This window comes from Pholis gunnellus (assembly GCF_910591455.1).
Source record: "Pholis gunnellus genome assembly, chromosome: 12".
Lineage (NCBI taxonomy): Eukaryota > Metazoa > Chordata > Actinopteri > Perciformes > Pholidae > Pholis > Pholis gunnellus.
The window spans coordinates 4,640,702-4,662,249 of record NC_136539.1 but is presented as its reverse complement, the minus strand read 5'-3'; the positions used below and the strand labels follow the sequence as shown (position 1 = coordinate 4,662,249).

Below are 21,548 nucleotides of genomic sequence, written 5' to 3'. Positions count from 1 at the left end.
GCAAAGAAACGACAGCACCAGTGCAACTGGGAAAGTCCAACCGTTCTCTGTAGGTTATAAGCAGCACTGTTGTCTCTCCATTTGAAGTCTGTTACAGAAAGAGAGAGAACAGTGAGACAGACGAGGGAAAAGAAACGCAGAGAATGGAGACGATGAGTCAAGGACCTTCTCGACTTAAGGAATTCCACAGAGACATTCTCAAAGCGGTCCTTTTATAGAAGTGCACGCACCGTATCCGGCTTGTCTGACCGATCTGAAAGCGCCGTGTCATTCTGAAAAAACACTTCAATTTCTTTGCCCACAATACAATTCTAACCTCGCGTTCTCCTATTTCCCCTTGGCATGACATTATGAGGCAATTCTCTTTCACTTCGCTCAGTAGTTGACATACAAAGCACCATAATAGGATCGTGTCTCTGCGGTGTGAATAACGGTGGACATTCAATGAATCTTGCTTTGCATGGGAAATAAATGACCTTAAATCCACTGGAAACATTTTATCAATGGGTCGTGAGTGAGTTTGTCCTACAATGTCACTCTGACGTATTCACCAGCATACGTGAATGTCTGGTGTAAAAACGGCCAGTCATAATTAATGCGCCGGGTATTCGAGGACATGATTCAATTCAGGACATGTTCATTAAAAACCCCACTGAATAGGATTATATGTCAACAACTGTATGTTTCTGAAACTTATTTCACACATTGTTTTCACATCTTTTTTATGTTGTTTTATCCCATGTGATAAATTACATAAAGCTAAAATGTTACTGTGTGTGTTAGATATACTCACTGGCTCGCCCCAGGAGAACACGGCCAACGTCACATGATTTATAGCATGATGTAGTGGCCAAGTTCACCTCCACACAAACACACACAAACAGCCAGCAACCAGTTATGCTTTTCTAATTATTACAGATTGCCCCCCCCCCCCCCCCCCCCCCCCCTGCACGGATCTGTCCTCGGAATCAATCCTGCCGCCACACATTGTTTAAATGCTGCTGATCAAAGTCATTAATCGATCGCAAGGTTAGCACAACTTTGTGCGTCCGCAAAATAGTATTTGCTCGAGGGAATTGTGTAGTCATTACAAATTCCATGTGAAATAGTTTGTGTGAAGCTCGTACTTTCTCCCTACCGTGAGAAATACTCACTCATCCCTCACTAGATTGTAGGGAATACCTGTATGCTTTTGAGGGTATATACCGTAGGATATCAGATTGCATTTATGCATTATTAATGAATGCATTTAGTCCTTTCCATTGATGATGATATACTGCCCTCTGCAGTGGCAGTGGCTGAAAGAGAGAGCGATAATGAAAAGAGAGAGGTAGAGGGTAATACAATAAATGCAGTAGTATATTGACATTTTAATTTTTCTCAACTCTGATTGGTTGTCGGTGGCTTGAAGCGTTCCCTTTGATGCAACACGGATTAGGTGTCTGGTAAACAAAGTGCAGATGTCCTGAAACATTTCGTAGAATAATCAATTCAAAGAAAGAACTATGCACAGTTTGAACGCATGAGACATCTGCACCCTCGTGTACAGCAGTTTATTGAAATATATCCCTTTTAGTTTTCTATTCCTTTACTTTTTATGTTTTGCTTTATTTTTTCTGTATGTCATTTCAGAACATACAAAATGCCAACTGGCCTAACTTGCATATAGTAGATATATAGTAGAGTTGTTCCGATACTAGTATCAGAAATGCCACCCATACAGCCTAAAATGCTGGATCGGGTATCGGCGAGCTTGCGAGTCTATGCAGCGATCCGATATCAGGTAATCGTATCATTTAGCACGCTACCCGATCCGTTCACCTGCCTGAACACTAGGCTACTGCACATGTGCAAACTAGCAGTACACACCTGTGGTTGAACATTATTTGCTTCCTGATTATGCTAAATCGTGAACAACGTGCTGAATTCAGTGGGAGGAGAGCTAGCTAATGTTAGCCGCTTGCAGCCGGTGGCCAGCGCTGGCCTGCTTGGCTAAATAACTGAGCTAACGGCTAACGTTAACGGGAGGTTGCATTGAGTTACATTATGATGCGTTCAAGCTCTATTCAGTAAAAATTAACACTGGGCTAAGGTTAATTATAATGTTATTATCATGTATTCAAATGTAACCTTGTAAAATTAAGTTTTTTTAGCAAGAAACTTAAATAGACAGTTGTTTGAACGAGATGTTTTCACAGCAATGTACAATCATGACCTGTTTGAAATTTATTGTTTTTGTCACATCTGTATCTGATCGGTACTCGGTATCAGCCGATATGCAAGTTCAGACACTCAATCAGCAGTTGTTAAAGTAATTTATCATCCAAACTTGTGCTGGTTGCAGTGCCGTTAATGTGAGATTTTCTTACATTTCTTTGTTTTGTAGAATTGTAAATTGGATATCTTTTGAGTTCTAGACTGCTTGTTGACCAACAGTCTGGGAGTTTGGGAGTTCTTTTTCAAATGTATTTTACATTTTTCTTTCAAAGATGTTATGCCTTAAACTATGGTAGCCCCACTTTGCCATTAAAGTAAATGAAAAATGAAAGATTATTCATGATTAGAAATAGATCATTGTATGGTAAGTTATAAGATATTAAGTTACAACTTTGACTCAACATAATAAGATAGAAGGCGGAAATTATGTCCAAATTTAGACTTTTTGTCTCATAATTTTGCCCTTAGAGTGACTAACTTTCCTTCTTTCTTTCTTTTACTGGAGGAAATGGGCCTCTTTCTAAATTAATGTGTTTTTCAGAAACAAAATCTATGTACAGCTTAAATATAAAAAAACATCCGTTAGCTGCAGCCCTAGCATGAAATTGCAGGTGGGCAACAGGACAAACCACAGATGAAAAGAATCCATCTCTGTGTTACTCAAGGACTCAACACCTACCCAAGCATTAACTCGTTGGATATTAAGCACAGCTAAAAGAGAAAGGACAATGGCCTCACATTGACTTCCCTCCCTGCTGAAGATTTGAGCATAATTCTTGCTTTGTAAAAGAAAACAGCCCAAACAGATTAAATTGTCCGGACAATAACTCCGCTCATGACGGTATGCTTCGTAATTAACGGATGCATATAGTCCAAATCAATATAATTAACACAATGACAACAACAAACTCATAAGAACCAGTCACATATATTCATATGACAACAGAGCATGACAAATCAATCCAGCAACACTGCAGCGGAACACGCATTCTGCTACACACTCGAAGGCCATTCAGATATTAGATGTAAAAAAACAAACGCAGTTGATTTACCAAATGCTGTTCACTTAAAGACAAACTCCATCCTCCTTTCTTTGTTGACAAAGAGTTTAATCCCACAGTTAAATCCCAACTCACAAATCCGTTTCTCCTCCTTCAGCCATTGAGTGTTAAAAAAACAAAGCTAGGTAAAAAAAATTAAATCTACACCAAGCAAAATGCAAAACATTTCATAATTTCTTCCATATCTTTCGATTTGAACTCTTACTCCTGCGACTAAGCTCTGCTGGCTACCGTAACTTTCGTTTTCCAATAGTCACGTGCTCGCCCACTGACCAATCACAGCGCACGCTGCACCTTACTGCAGCGCTGCACCTTAAAACTGTTAATGCTGACGTACTTGTAGGCCAGCTAGAAGGCTCTGGCACGTCAAAGAATACGCCCAACATGTCAAACTAAAGATCTGATTGGTTGAACACTATGACAATCAACAATATCGTCCCCATTCACTTAAACTGCACATGGATTCACTTGTGAGTCTGCAGGCTGGGGCCTCTCTTCTTACCTAGAGACACAGAGGTGAAATCTGATTGGATAAAAGCTCTACTTAAAACAAGCTGCACTGAAGCAGAGCAACTGAGACAGTAGCTGTGCAATGAGAAAATAAGATGATGGGAAAAATATTTTTATAAATTATGATACATGTAGTGTATTTAAGAAAAATTATTAAATTATAAAATAGCTATAACTTTGTGATTCTGTTTAAGCCAGCAGAGAAGGCTTTGCAGGCCCTGACGGCCCGCCACTGGATTTGAGTGTCATTTTGAACCATAGAGATACTGTCACCTTCCTGTCAGCCCGCTCAATGCCTTTAGCGGAGGAACTCAGATTTCGGCTTTAGCCACCTCTTCTTTGTTCTGATGAGGTCGAACAAAGCAGCGCCGTTGAATGCCGTCATAGCGATATTGTTCGGGTACACCGGTAGAGAGGCTTTTTTGTCTCCTCTTTCTTCAGACAGCATGGAAAGGTCTCATGCCGTCAGCCAGCAGCAGAGACCATTTCAGAAGAGACCGCCTTGAGCTGTAAAAGCCCCTCTCTGCCCTCAGCGAGACCCCTTGTGTTCTCCTCTGTGGCCACGCTATCTATCTAGTTTTTCTCTCCCCGTCTCTCTCTCACATCCGCACACACACACACGCACACACACACACACACACACACACACACACACACACACACACACACAAGGAGCACGGTTTAGGCTCAGGTGAAGTTGATTGTTCACCTCCCCAGGGCTTTCTTAGAATGAAATCTGGTGTGATGGCTGTCTCTACAATAAGACCAATGTTGATGGTATAAGACCCCAGTGGTCGTCTGTGCACACACACAAATACACAGACACACACACATGCGTCCAAATGTGCAGCGGCATGCAGATTTATTAAATGTTTCCTTTTCAGTTTCCCCTTCCTGTACCTTTTCAATTTTCACATTATTACAAACCCACAAAATGGCAACTAAATTGCAACATGACTGGGTCGAGCTGCAGCGTCGCTGCGCAATTTAACCGCAGCGGTGATTTTTTTGCAGCAGATATCTATGTGGCTAATTCCCCCGTAGGGTCAGCTGGAGCACAGACGCTTTCACATCCTTGCACGCCGAGGACCCAGAGAGGGTGCTGTTGGGTTCATTATGGGAGTCAGGCGACCACAGATTAATTCCGCTGCCTATAATTGGATGGCCTATCTCTGAGCGGGGCAGGGCTTATGTGCCCAGAAAGTTGGCTGTGGGATTTGCCTGTGAGCATACACAGGAGTCACCAAGTACTGTGGAGCAGTTCTATTTCATGGCATGTTGCTGCTAAAAACCCCTCCGAAAACAACATAATACAATATCTTTGCTATATCAAATCAAAAAAAGTTTAAGCTTAATTGGTTTGCCGCAGCAGTCCCTGTAATGAGGGTTTTGTGGTTTTGCTGATTGCTAATGTCTCCTCCTGTTTTCTCTCTCCCTCTTTCTCTCCTGCAGATCCCCAGCTCAAGGGTATAGTGACCAGGTTATATTGCAGGCAGGGATACTACTTGCAAATGAACCCCGATGGCTCTCTTGATGGGACCAAGGATGACAGCAGTAATTCTTGTGAGTACCTTTGAAATTGCCTGATGGGCTCCTAGATGCAACATTGGATAAGTCAAGAGGACACTGTGAAAAATGATCAAGCAACTGGTACTTAAAGGGGAATTATCATTAAGAAAAACTCACTTTTTCAGAACAGGTACTCATACATTTGTGTGCCTACCATCCCACAAACTGTGAAATAAGACAACTTAGTCAGTTTTTGTGGGCTGTCTAGATTCAACAAGCCAATCAGATTCGGCTCCCCTTCCTATGTCACATGCAGGAGCGTTTCAAACAGAGGAAGATTAAAGGGTATATTCAGACAAACAGTATGAGAAAAATAATGTGTTTTCTGTAAATTAAAGCATGTAAACACATTCTATTAGAAACCCAAAATGTGAGCATGAATATGAAAATGAGCATGATATGTCTCCTTTAAAGTCTGTATAGGTTCCTTGAGCACAAAGGGTTGTTTTTTCTTTACGGGAAGTGCCTTGCTCACTTTCTGGTTTTAGATCTATCCCTCAGGTACGGGAAATAAACCAGCGACCTTCCTGTCACGCTTCTTTAACTTTCAGGCCTGCACCTCCCCTCATTTTTCAGCCTTCGGAGCTGAAATGTCTTCTTAAATGGCAGCTGTAGTATCAAACAGCCCTATCCTCCTCTGAGAGGGAAAGTGGACCAGGAAACAGTCGGCTTAACGGGAAGAAAACGGTATTATTAGCTCGTTCTGGCACTGCTCCTCTAGAGTGCTCCAGGCTAGGTGGTTAATTTGATTCCTCTGCTTGGTGCTAAAGCTAGCCCGACACTCCACATTGTGACACTTACTCCCGTCGGCATAAGGAGACGTGGCACATGTCACATCTGATAGGCCGAAAGGGACTTATTGAGATAGAGGGCAACACATACGGTGAGCACAAGAGATGAATCATATCATTAAGACTGCAAGATCAAATCAGGCATTGGCACTGACAAGATTTTTTTTAAATTGGCCAAAAGCCACCAAGAAACAACAGTCATGCAGTAGTTCTCTCAGCCTCCCTCCCGGCCTCCAAACCAGCCAATACCAATTACTTAGAGGGTCAGCTGAGGTCATTAAGCACCTTTAAGTCTCCCATATACACACTTAATATCTCAGCCAGGCCGGTCCTGTTTTTTCTCTCTAGTACAAAGAAGCTAGCCAGGCCCAAGGAGTCTGCTACAACAACAAAAGGCCTATTAGATCTGCCACGCACCAGCGGTGGCACCAATTACAGCTACTTCTCAGGTAGCTCTGGGTGGTGGCGGCTATGCTAGGCTAGTCACGTTCCCCAGCCCTGCTCCATTTCATCTTCAGCGATTACCTAAATGCAACAGCTAGCAATTGCATTATGTAAGCTTTGCTAGGCATTAATGACAGGGCAGCTTTTATGTGGATGACGAATCGAACAAGGATCTTCCAATGTATTTAATGTTCCTTTAATGGTAATGCTGTTCGGTGACGTATCCATGTGTGTGTGTTTGCCCGTTCACTTGTGTGTTTTTCAGCTTTGTTCAACCTTATTCCTGTGGGCCTCAGAGTCGTCGCCATTCAGTCCGTGAAGACAGGTTTATACATCGCCATGAACGGGGAGGGCCATCTGTACACATCAGTAAGCAAGCGTTTCTATTGTGTTTCTCAAGATATCTGAGCGTGTCTCGACAATGTGCATGATTATGTTTAAACATGTACAAACATCTGTATTATTTGTGGTTTTCATGCAAAAATCTAGATATTCAAATATAGATCTGTGTGTTTATAGGTAAATTCATTTTTTTTCAACCCAGCAAGCAACACACTTATATACAATAAGGGGCCCCTGAACATGTCTCAGATATTTCCCACATTTGCGACAGCATAATTGTATTTCGCTGAAGGTTAGGGATCCCATTAAGCATAAATTCATGCATCCAGATTTCTATTCATCAGGTTAAATGCCCCCTAGAGTTTTCATTCCATATGAAAAAAAACAAACATTTGAATCGACATAATGTCTCTCTCTCAAATCTGCTCTCGTGCTGTTGCAGTGTATTACAAAATTACTCTGACAACATGTCAATGTTTTGGTCTGTTAGACAATAAAAATGAATTGGATGGATGCTATTGGCGGCAGATAAACGCTGTGACAAATATGTTTAGCATTTTGCAAAGTAACAGAAATGCAGAGCCGTTTTAAAACCAGAGTTACAGTTGGACATCTGAGGAGTAGCGATTCTTTCTCTTTGTGGTCAGCTGCTGTTATTGACCAGCCCTCGTTCAAAATAAACCAGGCGTCTGTAGGGCTATAGACAGCCGAGGGGGTGATAAGACCTCGTCCAGTACAGATAGTGCTTCTCGTCTCACTCCTCCACTCTGTCCTCTCTCGGTCATTCGAATCAATCAGCGGGGAAGAACATTGGGAGCGCCGCTCCTCTCACAGACAGGTGTATCCATCAGAATCACTGTCTCTTCTTCCCTCTGCTGTCCTCAAGTTCCTAATCCTCCGAGCGGGGAGCAGAGCCATATTATTCTTCGTTCATTACCTAGGAGGTTCTCCTATACAATGCACTGGCATTCCAGTGGAACTCTCCAATACTTAATTGACTTGAGCCAGGGAATAAAATTCATCTGAGGAGGATTGACCTGGACTCTTATGGATGTAATTAAGGAATAGCACAGTAGGGATTATGAATTAACATATTTTATGGGTGCCCTAAACTGCATCACGCATGTAATTTGCATGATTTGTTGATTTGCATGATTTGTTGATTTGCACGCTGTCTTTTTCCTTGCAGACACACACGTTTGTAGAAGCATACCTGGAAATGTAAAGCTTTAAGCATATCTTCTTGGTCATACCTAACTCTTATAGATGTATACAATACAATTTTATTATTATTCAACCTACTCTACAGGACAATAAAAGCAAAGGCAAAAAGACAACATTCAGACAAATATTAGAATTTACAAAATATTAGGAAACATTTGAAGAAGGGTTGAAATTTAATCTGAAACTCCTCTCGTATCGCTGTTGATTAGATTCACCTTGTGATCGCTCTGCCTCTTTGTCCACACATTGTCTTTCTGCAATGCGCTCTTATGATTTCCGTGCTTCCCCACTTTCAACATTCAGTAATTATGAGGTTTTTCGACTCCTGGAAGTGGATCACCAATGATTGTTGCTGTGAAAACTAATATATTCAAGCCCACCTGAAGCCCCTTCTTTTTACTGCAGGGTTTGTAGCTGTGATTAAGTTGCCCTCCGAGAGCCTTATCATGAAGTGTTTTTACTTATTGTGTCCGCTGAAAAAAAAACATGTTTAGCCCAAGCAGAAGTGCCGTGAATTGGGTCTCGTTGAGCCCCGGTCGGGAGCGCTGTGTTCCTCCGGCTCAGTTCGCCCTGCTCCTCTCTTCACACAGCTCTCCCCTGCTCCATTTGCAGCTCATTTCTGTGCTAATGGAGGCTCTGATCAGACCTCAACTATCCAGCCACCCACTCAAAGGTCTCGTTTTGCTCCTTAGCGTGTGAATTACCCTGGTAATGGCAGCCTTGTAAGATGCTCTTCATCCTCCTCCCCCATCTTTCTGCCTCTTCCGTGCTTCTTTGTAAGCAAAATGTACAACCATTCCTCCCATTATCACTCCGCTCCTCCGCAAGCGAGGATCTGACAGTTGACCTTTTTCTACCCATTAAGGGTATTTGGTTAGAGTGCACTCACATTTTTCAGAAACTACTTTGAAGGTTATATCAATGCAGAAGTTGAGGTTGTTTTGGAGTTGGTGGAGTACAGAGTATACAGGGTTAATCAACCCGTTTTTATTGGGGAAAAAGTATTTTGCCTCATTTCCCAAAAGCCACTTCCTTTTCATTAACTAGAATTCACTTGGTCATTTTTGTTATTCTTTCGCAATAATACATTTCTAAGGCTTTGACTGTGATGACGGGCTTTGATAATGAGTGACGCACATTTTTCTGAGCAGATGAGGTGGATCAAAAGCAGAGTGCCACTCTTATAGGAATTAGATGGAAAGCTCCATTCAAGGCCTCTGGTTGTGCATCGTATCCTTTTGTGTGAGGCACCCGAGGCCCAGCGTGCAGCTCGAATGACAGAGATAGCATCAAAGCGACTGTGCGGCCTGGCACAAAGGACATGCCGCGGAAGAAAGGGGAGTTCAATCATCTCACCCCTTTCTTTAATCTGCTTCTTTTGTAGCCGAGCCAATGAACTCCCAGCTAATTTCTCCTCCAGGCCGCTCCCTGGATCAGGCGCTCCTTCTGAAATGTAATAAGGGGAGAGGAGTTCTCCCAGCTTGTTGTAGAAGGCAGCGGAAACATGACTTGCTGTAGTCTCCAGATAACTGTAATAGAAGTCTTTATGTAGGCAAAAGCAGACACATATCAATGAGATAAAAGATTAAACAAAAACGTAATTATTCTGTAGGGACTGCGATATTAAATCTCCAAAAAGCAAACCAAGAAGTGTTGGATTGTATAGTTTTGCTACACATGATGAAATGAAATGAAAGTGCCAGAGTATGCAACTCCCTAGTGCAGATTTTGTTGTTGTCTTCCTGTCCTGCTAATACAGTCTCACTACCATCTCTCAAGTGTAAAGGTTTGGCATTTCATGGTTGGCTGGTTTTCTTTAGAGCTAGTTCCCCATTCCCTCCCTTCACTCTGTGTCTCTCACTGCAGGCTTTCTTAATCAGGAGCCTGCACTTAGCTTAGTGCTACCTTTCATGATTGTCAAATTGACTTGCCACATCACTTAAGTGGTCCTTTTTTCGAAATGAAATCCTTGAGAGGACCAATCTGGAGCAGCGTGGCGGCTCACGATTCACTTGTTACAGCGGAGGCTGTATCGTCAGCGGTAGGAACAGTGAGGAGCGAGGGCATCTCTTTCTTGTAGCGACCAACCGAATGTATGAAATCTCCAAGGTACTTAATGTGAGGGCTCCCTCCGTTTGCATCGGTATGAAAATGAAAGCGTACGACAGTAATGTGTGGGGGAGAATAGAAAAGAGCGGTTTATTCATGAGTCGGCGGTGTGGAACCAAAGAGAGTCCTTTGAGGAGCCACGAGTCTCCCAACATCGGGTATTTGATACCCCACCAACATTCTTATTCATATTCACCTCTTTGGCTGTTATATCTAAGGCTGGCTTCAAATGTTCTGTACATAGAAATAGAATAAGAGAAGTATGAACATTCCCATTCAAATCAACGTAGCACGAACAGGTCAGAGCAGTGGACATTCTTTTATGTACCATTTCCATTGAGACTGTTGTAGCGAGCTAACTTCTGTAGAAACCAGAGGGCAACCTCCGTTTCTGCCAGGTGAAGCCAATGAGGAATATATTCTCTCTACTGACCAGCAGAGGGCGACTCCTCTGGTTGCAAAAAGAAGTCAGATTGTATAGAAGTCTATGAGTAAATGACTCTACTTCTCTCTTGATTTATTCCCATTGTAAACATCAGTTTTTGGTCTCAATCTCTAGTTTCACGTCTTCTTCAATACATGATGTTCATTTAGTAAATTATGATCCATTTAGAGTCAAATAGACCATAAAGCTGTATGCTTAAGGGCGGGCTTACTGTGATTGACAGGTCGTTGCTGCTACCAGAGAAAACAACTACAAAACGATTTGGAAATCCAAGATGGCAACGGTGAAATTGCCAAACTCAAGCCTTCAAAACGGCAGTCCACAAACCAATGGGTGACTCCACTTTTTATATACAGTCCATGGTATGAACTAGATCGACTTATGGCAGGTCACAGACTCTCTGAGGGGAGGTTTTGCAGTAAACCGAGCAGTGGAGTAGTAACGTTATGAAGTGTAGCGAACCATAGTAAATGAGTAAAGTTGAATAACTTAATGCTTTATCCACACACTCTTGTCACAGCGTAGGAAAGCACATTGCTTCTTTTTCTGTCACCAGTGTAGCATTTAAGCATGGTGTAATTAACATGTTAGCTAGCTAAATAGCGGACAGTTGGCTAGTTAGCTAGCTACTTTAATGCTACACTGGTTGCAGAAAATGAGCTGGAACAATGACGGCCAGCTGCAGAGCTGGGTCTGACGGTCCTTCCGTCTCACTCCCCGCCGCCCTGGAGAAGAACAGACTACCTAGCTAGCTAGCCAGCCATCCGTCTCCAACGTGTTTTGTCACTATAACAACTAACTGCAATCACCATTTTCTTTTGTACTGGTACTCAATGTCCGTTCTACTCCTATTCTATTTCTATGGTTCTTCGAATGCTTCAGGTGTCTCACAAAGACACGGCATTTCATAAGCAGAGAAATAAATTAATTTCAACGGAATCGTTGCAGCATACTTGTGCCTCACACCCCGGAATGTTCCCGGCTGGCTAGCATGTAAGTGGTTAACTTGCCATCCACTTTCTTTACTTGCCCTGCGAGTAGTCACTACTTGGTGACTTATTTTCATGATGATCAACTTTGCTATTCCACATTCTGGTGTGACCAGCTAGGGCTTAAGTGTAAAAATGGGAAAAAAGAGAATGCAGATAGCTGTGGACAAACGTATGGAGAGCATAAATATAAATACATCAACAGAATTGTGACACCTCTTCTCAAGTGTGTATAAGCACACGTGTGTACGTATGTGTTTAAATTACATGCAGCATCATTGCCCAACAGATGGCTTCGTGTGAACATGTTTTATTGGTGTTGATTTCAAATGTGTCATGAATGAAAGTGATCTCTTTCACAGTTCTATGGATGCGTTATGGAAGGATAAGCAATGAAGGTGGGGCGTCGGGAGCATTCCAGGTTATTTTAATGCAAATAGAGCTTCTGGCATTCAGATGTGATTTACAAACACACTAAAGGGTGCAAGAAACATTATTCATTATTCAAACTCTGTCTTCATTGCCATTGACTTCATAGCTGAAATCCGGCTTGGCTTAAGTTGTACATGTAAATTGTGTCATCATTACGGGAAAACTTGCTTTAATGTTATTTGCAGTACGCTTTCACCAATTGGCGTATGAATAACATAACAATTTGTAAGTAATTTAGCTTGCAATAAAAACACCTTTGTTTTGAGCGCTGACTACAATGTAAATGCATCTTTGAACAAGTGACATAGTATAAAATGTGAGAGAGGCCGCTTATTGTGAGGAGGTGGACACGGGACTTGAAAACAGGAGACCAGTGTTAGAGCTCGGTGTCCCAAAGTGTTGTCTTTTTTTTCTTTTCTTTTAAAGTTACCATAATGATGTCTGTGACATGTTTTTCTGTAACGGTATTTCCGTATGTATTTTACTTAGTTTAGGTACATAGTTTAAGCCCAAACATGAACATTTTCCTAAACCTAACCACTGCTCAATGCGTTCGTCACCGTAGTTTTGTTCCCTGAACATAACCGCTGCTGTTTCACGGGAACCACGTGGCATAAAAATGAAACGCGAAAAGCTTAAAATGCATAATAATGACATGAGATTGGGTTGGCTATTTGACATAAACCATGCCTCTGAAACTATCCCGTTTGTGTCTTTAACCACTTCAACAAAAGGAGTGTCGTGCCCAGAGTCAAGGTAGGGAGAACCTCATCATTTCCAAAGCGGCGCTTCTCTCTTGCCTTTAATGCAGTATTACTGTCAGGGAGGGTGGCGGTCACAAGGGCTGGAGGGAGAGCAGCTTCATGCATTAATGAACAAAGAGGTTGGAGGTATGCGTCAAAGCTGAAATGCTGAACTGTTGGTCGGGGCCAATGCGAGCTAGGAATAGACAGACCAGCCCTTCAGCCATTTAATGTCACAGTGGTTATTAATGGCTTTCTAATGGATGGACTCTCCTGGCTTGTTAAAAAATCATACAAGTTGGAAAACACTCATTGGGAGAATATTGCTATTTGCAAGAATATTGCTATTTGCCAGAGTCACATTAGTAATTTCTAGTTTGGGCCGTGCCAGTAGAAAGTCGAGGTTTGCATCACAACAGTGAGTCACCCACCCATGAAACAGGGAGTCCCCCCACAGTGTGTCTGCCCTTACCTGTGGGGATTATGCCTCTCCGAGCAATGAATCATAAATACACAACCTCCATCTCTTTCCAGGTCAACAGCTTAAGGTCTATTAATGTCACATCTCCCCACGCTCCTCAATCACTCTGCTATTCCCCTGTTTATTTAAGGCAATTATGAGTCTGCATTTGCAGCTGTTCTCTGAATCACTGGTTTACATGACAAGTATTTATGGTATGCAGTATTGCAGCAGAGGGACTGAATGTGCTGGGAGGAATTTCAGTCAATGCATTATGGATTATGAAGAGTCTCTAAACACTGTAAGTCCAGACCGCCCCCATTAACCTGCCACGCGGTGTACTGTACATATCAGAGGTAGTGGGAGGCTTTTAAATCTTCTTATAAATACATTTTTAGGAAGATCCAGCAAAGTTCCCTTAAAGTCCTGGTGGATAGGCAATGTGTAGTACATGGATCATTGAGTTAGCAGAGCACTGAAGTCCTGCTTGCATTAGCTGATTGGCTTATCAGGGCCTCATTTGTTAGCTTCTTGGTTACCGGTTGACTGATGATATTCAATCGCACTTTTGTCAAATTGACTTTGTGGATTATCTAATGTCAATGCATTTGCTAATGCAAATGGTCAGCATCGTCTTCATGTGCCAGTTCTTGATTTAATTTCCATGTATGTGTTTTTTTGCAGGGGGATTAGTTCCTTCAGAAAAAGCCTTCCTTGCTGCTTAGATTATTTAAGAGCTCCCTCAAACAGCTAGAACCTTGCCCAAATCTAGAATTCCTTAAAGAAACAGTGTGTAGCATTTAGGGAGATCTATGGAGTGGTTAAGGGATGAAAAGATTTTGTAGGCCAACCCAACATCGCACCGGCTCCCTCAACAGAAAGGGTTTTTTTTCAGAAAGGCCACCGTAGTTCTCCAACAGGCTTAGCACAGGGGAGAAGTTTCAGTTGGTTGCAATCTGCAACCTCACCACTACAACCCGCCAAGACCGTTAAGTATCTATGATTGAAATGATTATTGCTAATTCCCTCTCATGCTTTTTTGGGTTGCGATTCTCCTGTTTTCTTGAAACCTGTGTCTAATAACATACTTGCACAACTTCAACGTGTGGTATATGGAACAGAGTCACATATACAGTACCAGAAGCTAAATGGCGCACAAAATAAATGCATAATAAGCCGTTCTGTCAAGGTTTTTCATAAGAGCTGTCATAAGTCACTCTTTGAACGGCTCCATTTTACATCTATAAGATTTTGCCGTTGGATTCTTTGCTTTAGCTTCAAGCTTTGTTTTGTATTAGCCCCACCTCGATGCTACACAATGTCCTTTACTGTACCAGCCGGTGTTGTACTGTGTGGTTTATAGCAGTGTGCATGCGGGCTGCTCAGAGAACCTGCTCAGGCATCTGTGGGCTTCCTAGAAATCATTTTTTTCCGTGTCCCTGAAGCCATTTATCTATATCTTCATAGAAGCATGTTCCAGCTGTATTTCTCCTCCTCGAGTCGGCTGACTTTCTACCATGGTGGCCATCTGCCAACTATCGATCCGTCAGCTAGAGCTTACGCTAAATCTCCCTCATCCATCTGGGATAATTTGTACATCTCTATTGAAATGGAGTGGCCAAAAAACACAAAAAGCACTAGCTAATCGGCATGGCCTGGATGCTGCAGAGATACTGTGCTGTAGCTATAAATGATGTGCTGCTGACAGGTAATGGGAAAGCAGGAGACTGGAGAGAATACAAATACCGCATCGACTGGTTGGGAGAAGAAGAGTTGGGGTACAAAAAGAGAGAGGGGAACTCAGCGCTGTGTTTGGCAATATGATCAATCTTGCATGCGGACAACCACTGCGTCTTGCACCCATTTGTCAGTTGCTCCTTCTGCTAAAAGCATCCACCGCTTTGAGCAACACACTATCCAGCAAGACCAACAATCTTTTAGAGTCACACACGTGATTTTATTTATTTGTCATCATAGCAGGTAAACTGGAATTCATATGAATCCCATCTCTTTTAATGTGATTACCTTATAAGAGACAATCTTTAGGACCTCTTAATATACCCATAAGGGAGCTCTATAATGATGGCTGTGCTGTGGTTTCCTCCAAATATACTTACCGTTGATACCTCCACCTGCCTCCTGATCTCTACACTTAGTGCTGGAATGTTGCTTTTTTACTAAATATCTCAGAAACGCTTGGAGGGAATTTCTTCAAATTTGAGACAAACTGATTAGAATCTGGAGGTCAAAGGTCAAGGCCACTGTGACTTGCAAATGATATCGCATCTCGTGAATGCGATATCTCAGGAATACCTTGACCCAATTCCTTCAAATGTGGCACAGACATCCACTTGCACTCAGGGATCAACTGATTATCAAAGGTCACTGTGACCTCACAAAACACGTTTCTGGACATAACTCAAGAATTAACATGCTTATTGTGATCATTTCACACAAAAGTCTTAATAGTGTAAAATGACGAAGTGATGGATGCGAACGGCAACTTAACTGGTTAGCAGAGTCATACAACTGCAAGGCAGTAATTCTATTTGATTATGTATTTGATGTTATGACCATGCATGCTGCATGGTAACTGGAAATTGATTACATGTACTTCTGAGTCAAGCGCTTTCAATTGTGAATTGATAAGTAACAAACCAATAAAAGATTCAAATGACTTGCTAATGAGGGGTGTTCTAAAATATGATAATGCCCTCAAAAACAGGGCATTTACTTCCTTGGTAAATTGATGTGAAAAAATATCTGTGTTAATACTACTGTCAATAGTAGCCTGGAAGAGAAAATAACTCTGGGATTTCTTTCCCTTTTTTGTTGAGTGGCGCACTAACTAATTAAGGTCTGTCAGGAGCTCAACAAAATAAAACACTGTCGTTCAAATCTACATTCACAACTGCTGTGATAGTGTTGCTTGGATTTGAAGTGGCCTTCAGCCTTCCCTGCTGCAGGGTAAACAACTAGGCTTCAAGATATTTAGTGGTCACAAGGACTACAGTGAAAGGTTTTCTATTAAAGGAATAACACTTTCAAATAACTCTTGCTGTCCAACACAATACATGAAGATATGAAGCACAGTAAACCTTTTTATTTATTTTATTTATTTAGTAAAGTTTTATTTGCTTCTGGAGTAAAAGCCTCGATGCACAACTGCAATTATAACTGGAACAATTATAATTCTGCAGCACCTGTGCAGAGAGCTCACTGTTGGTGACCTTGTTGCTCAGCCTTTGCTTAGCTGCGTCACACCTCTTACTCACGTAAGAAGTGGAGAAATGACGATTTTGCTAACCAGGTACAATACTTTTTTGGGAAAAGTCGTGATTTGGAAGGTAGTGAGTCATGAGCCGTGACCACCACCATATTTTGGGATGCACCCCAGTGCCATTGTCACCTAGCAACCAATACCAATACCAGTAGTTTTTCTTTAATGTCGTGATTGTTCATTTGCTTGCCAAAGAAACAACTTTTCAAACCGTGGGACTTCCCTCAGAAAAGCTGTATTTTAAATACATTCTTTTAGATTTAAAGGTGACATATCATCAAAAAAACCTGCAGGCAATGATAAGACTTGCAAATGAACCCCGATGGCTCTTGATGGGACCAAGAATGACAGCAGTAATTCCCGAGAGTAACTTGACAGTCCCTGTTAGGCTCCTGGATCTAGCGTTTGATAGGTGTCAAGAAACATGTAGAAAAACTATCAAGTTACTGCTACTTAAAGGGGACACATCATGCAATTTTACTTTTACAGTGCTTGTGCACATACCTTTGGGTATCTGAAGTGTCTACCAACCCACAAGCTGTAAAATAAGACGACCCAATCCGTCTTTTTGTGGGCTGTCCAGATCAGAAACATGATTCAACGACCTATTGAGATTCGGCTCCTCTTCCTATGTCTCATACGGGCTCATTAGAATATACCGCCTATCATATCTCCACCCACGGCTTGAGAACTTTGCAAACGTGCACCATATTTTTCTTGCAACCCGATCAAAGCAGCCTGGGCTTTTTTTCGGGAGGGGGAAGAGACAGGCACTGAAACGGAACGTTTCAGAAATGAGAATACAGGTATACTCAGACAGACGGAGAACAAAGTACTTTTTGAATTAAAGAATGTGAACATGCTCTCGTAAAAAACCCAAAATACAAGCATGAAGCAGAAAATAAGCATATATGTCCCCTTTAAAAGTAGTTTGCAGAATAGAATCGTTCACCCATGATGACGAAAACACTTTCACTTACCCTTCTATTATTAACTTCATGTCAGCAGTTAGTATCACTTTTCTGCTACACTTTCCAAGTCATACCAAGCACCATGAGCCTCTGTTAATGTCTCCTTGTTCCCAGTGCTATCCTGTATTCCCTTGTTTTCCTCTAAAACAGCTTGAAAATCCCCGTTCAATGAGTGGGCCTTCATAGTGCTTGGATACAGTCTGCCAAAACAGAAGAGGAGGCTCAAAGAACAGGGAATTCAAATCTCCATCATTCTTTCGCATATGTTAGCATGCAGAAATTTAGATGGCATCATTGTCATTTCTCCATGGATCCGAGCAAACACGTCTGGCCTGTTCGCTGTATTAATGACCCTCGTTCTTGCCTAATTGCTTTCCCCATGTGTAAATGTCAAGCACCATGCAAATACAAATGACACACTTGCGCTTGTTGCCTCGAGAGCAGTGCAATGTGCAAATGATCAGCGGAGGGATGAGGGCTCGCTACAACAACTCTGTATCCGTCCGTAAATCAGTTCTCTTGGAGATCTATTTTGCAGCTCTTTTAGGCGTATACAGACTCAGATAATCCATATGAACCGGTCCAAACTTTTTTTTGTACATCTTCTTGAATTGATTTATATCTGGACTGCTTGAGTTCTACTGTATACTTTTCATAGTCGTACGAACACAACGCTCTTTAAAATGAAACGTTCCTCTTAAATTATAACCCCCCCTCTCTGTGGCTGAGAACCTTTTTTGTATTTTACCCAAAATAATTACTTTTTGTGTCTTCTTCTTTATACTACGTCATTACACTTTCGGTGCATCTTCTCTGAGTGTTTAATAATGACCCAGATGGGTTTACATTGTAATTACTTGACAGCCTGGCGCAGCAAAGTAAATCCAATGCGGAAGTGCTACTTTTCTAGTAGCCAGCAGGGAGCAACTCCTCTGGTTGTAAAAAGAAGTCTGATTATATAGAAGTGTATGAGAAAATGACTCTCCAGCTCAGTTGATTTATTAACTCAGTTAACATTGTGAACCTGGGTTTATGATCTCTGTTCATTTAGTTAATTAAGATCCTATTTAGAGTATACCATTAAGCAGGATACGCTTTAGGGCGTGGCTACCTTGTGATTGACAGGTCGCTACCTCAACCAGAGCCACAACCGCAGTCCACAAACCAATGGGTAAGGTCACGACATGCAGTCTAAGGGTGTGTCTCATACGGCCACACCATTCTTTCAGATATGCTAATACTAGTGAGCAATACAGAGTATGCAATGCTTTATTAAGATCCAGAATGTGCACTGTTTTCCCCATAACTGCAATGCTCCTTGCCAAATTTGCATGCTCATTTCTAATGGGAGGTTTCCGATAGATTTTTGTGGTCTCAAACCACACTCAGATTTCATATACTCTTTCTTTGTTAACATTGTCTATCATCACTTCTAGACGTGTAAATATCAGATCATAAAATTACCAAACTCCTGAAACCACGACCACAATGGGTTTATAGCTACTCGCAGCGTGTCTCTAGTGATGCCAATGTGAGTCTGACTTTGGGTCCACCACTTTAGTCCAGACTTAAACATCTCAAGATCGCCATGTTTGGCACAGATAACCATGGTGCCCAGAGGGTGAATCCTAATGACTTGACTAGTGACTGATCCCCGGGGTTTCCTGTACCACGAACAGGTGAAATCTTTAACTAATACATCCCAACATCTACCCGATGTATTTCAACCAAATTCTGTACAGACATTCATGGGTCAAGAGGAAGCACCACCACAAGGATCCCATTTCAGATTGTGTCTAATGTCTCAACTATGTCATCAAATTTGGCATTAAAATCACTTTTTAGGATCCCCTAACCTTTCCTCTCGCACCATCATGAACCTTTTGATTAACTTTTGGAGGGGTTCTGGTGAATAATCAGCAGCTCTTTCGCACGTTAGCTCCATTTATCTCCTCACTTTCATGTCGCTCATTATATTTATATATATATAGTATATTCTGAGGTGTCTTTCCGACAGGTGGATCTGTAAGCTGCAGTAAACAACTTTTTGGATGTGTGAGAACATAAAATCCGACTGGAAATCTGTTTAACCAATCTGCTCATTTTGTAAAATGAATGCATTTTTCAATAGAAATACTCATATAAAGCCTCCTCCGCTGTGTCAGAGATGGTGTTGAGCAGCATAGGGTCACCATCAAATTTTCAGTGGCCAAGTCTAAAGAACCTGTGTGAAATATTTGTCTCAGTAAGTACAGTATACATATACAGTATTTTCTTTCCTTGACACTATAACTCCGAGGAAGATTCATAAAGAGAAATTCTAAAGGGTTATGCTATTATAGCACACTTCAAACCTTAGAAGGACTTTTGTGTCTATTCAAGCTGTTTTCTGTAGCTGGATCAAAGTGTGTGTGTGTGTGTGTGTGTGTGTGTGTGTGTGTGTGTGTAGGTGTGTGTGTGTGTGTGTGTGTGTAAGAAGGATGGCGGTTCTTTTGCTGCGACAAAGAAGTCTTCAATGGCCTTCCTGCAGGTGTAATAGCCACAGTCCTCTCTCTTCCTCCACAAGAATCCCCCGTTCCTTTTTTCTATTTCACACCCGTGAAATGAGAGTAACGTTTTATCAAGCTTCAGCCCTGGAGTTGTAAAAATCAATACAGTGAGAGCTGTTACAGGAGGTTGTAAATCATGAAAATTCATTCTGTTAAATCTGAGCTAATCCTCTCTCCACTGTATCTGTGTGGCTCCTCACACTGTGAGCCAGGCGACACAACAGCTAGTGCAGGAGGACTAGAATCCGCAAGTTGGGTAACCGGTGTTACACAATACATCGTCTTATAAACAATAACTTAAATATAAAGTAGGAGAATTGTATACATATATATATATATATGATGTGTAACGTGGACACGGTGCATGTAGTGCAACATTAAATGCTAATCACACTGCACTGTAGTAAGATAGCTCTGACCCGTACATATAAAGGTTTGTACTGTGTGATCTTGTGGTTACGGTACTTACACCACAGCTTCGCTGCAGAGGCCGGCAGGTTAGCAGCCGGGTATTGTGTGATACGCCCACGCACGCTCTTCTACTAGAAAAGCTATCTGCATTTACAAATATTCACATGCAGGAAAAGGAAGCTTTGCGTTTGTATGGTCTCGAAAAAACAAATACAAGCAGCCGTTTCAAAACTTGTGTTACACACTCTCCTGTTAAGTAAAATATGTCCTGTCAATTTCTCTACGCGTCTGCACATTTCATTTTATAAGGCCTATGAAATACTGGCACATGCTGTCACCAAGCTCCTGGATTGTTGCCCAAGGCGACATATCCTCATGGTTCGTATGATATCTTACAAAAAGGTTTTAATCATTTTCCGTGCATTCTCCTCAGAATGTCACGCAACATGTGTCATACAATCTTTTCAAAATAAACATCCAGCTTCACAGGAAAGCACTTGGTTAGGTTTAGGAAAAGATTGTGGTTTGGCTTAAAATAACTATGGAAGTGGGGCTACTTGTGTACGGAAGTTACGTGATAAACAAATCAACGCTGACTTCTGGTTCCACACCGGACGCAAACAGTGGTCTCCTGGATGCTCTGCTTTGCCGGAGTGGCCCAAGGCAACGTATTCTCATACAACGGTTGATTTTCCGTGCATTCTCCTAGGAATGTCAAGCATGGAAGTTACATGACAAACAAATCAACGCTGACTTCTGGTTCCACACCGGATGCAACAGTGGTCTCTTGGATTCTCTCCTTTGCCGAAGTTACCCAAGGCAAAGTATTTTTCGGAAAACATCGTGGTTTAGCCTAAAATAATTAGCGTGTACTTCTGATTCCACATGGGATGCAAACAGTGGTCTCCTGGGTGAAAGTCATGTGTTTTCTAATCTACCCAAGGTCACTGTCGCTATCTAATGGGTCGCTCTTCAATCTGAAAATCGGCGGTTCGATCCAC

The 21,548-nt window shown here is 41.9% G+C and overlaps 1 protein-coding gene across 2 annotated transcripts in view; it reads left to right on the top strand.

Moving 5' to 3' along the window:
• fgf14 (fibroblast growth factor 14) overlaps positions 1–21,548 on the top strand; it is a gene marked incomplete at both ends in the record, with an annotated part of 105,280 nt that overhangs the window by 71,237 nt on the left and 12,495 nt on the right. For both annotated transcript variants that reach the window (XM_079170011.1, XM_079170012.1), the window contains 2 exons: positions 5,241–5,351; positions 6,858–6,961. In XM_079170011.1, the coding sequence (XP_079026137.1) occupies positions 5,241–5,351; positions 6,858–6,961 (215 nt within the window). The remainder of the gene's footprint in view (positions 1–5,240; positions 5,352–6,857; positions 6,962–21,548) is intronic.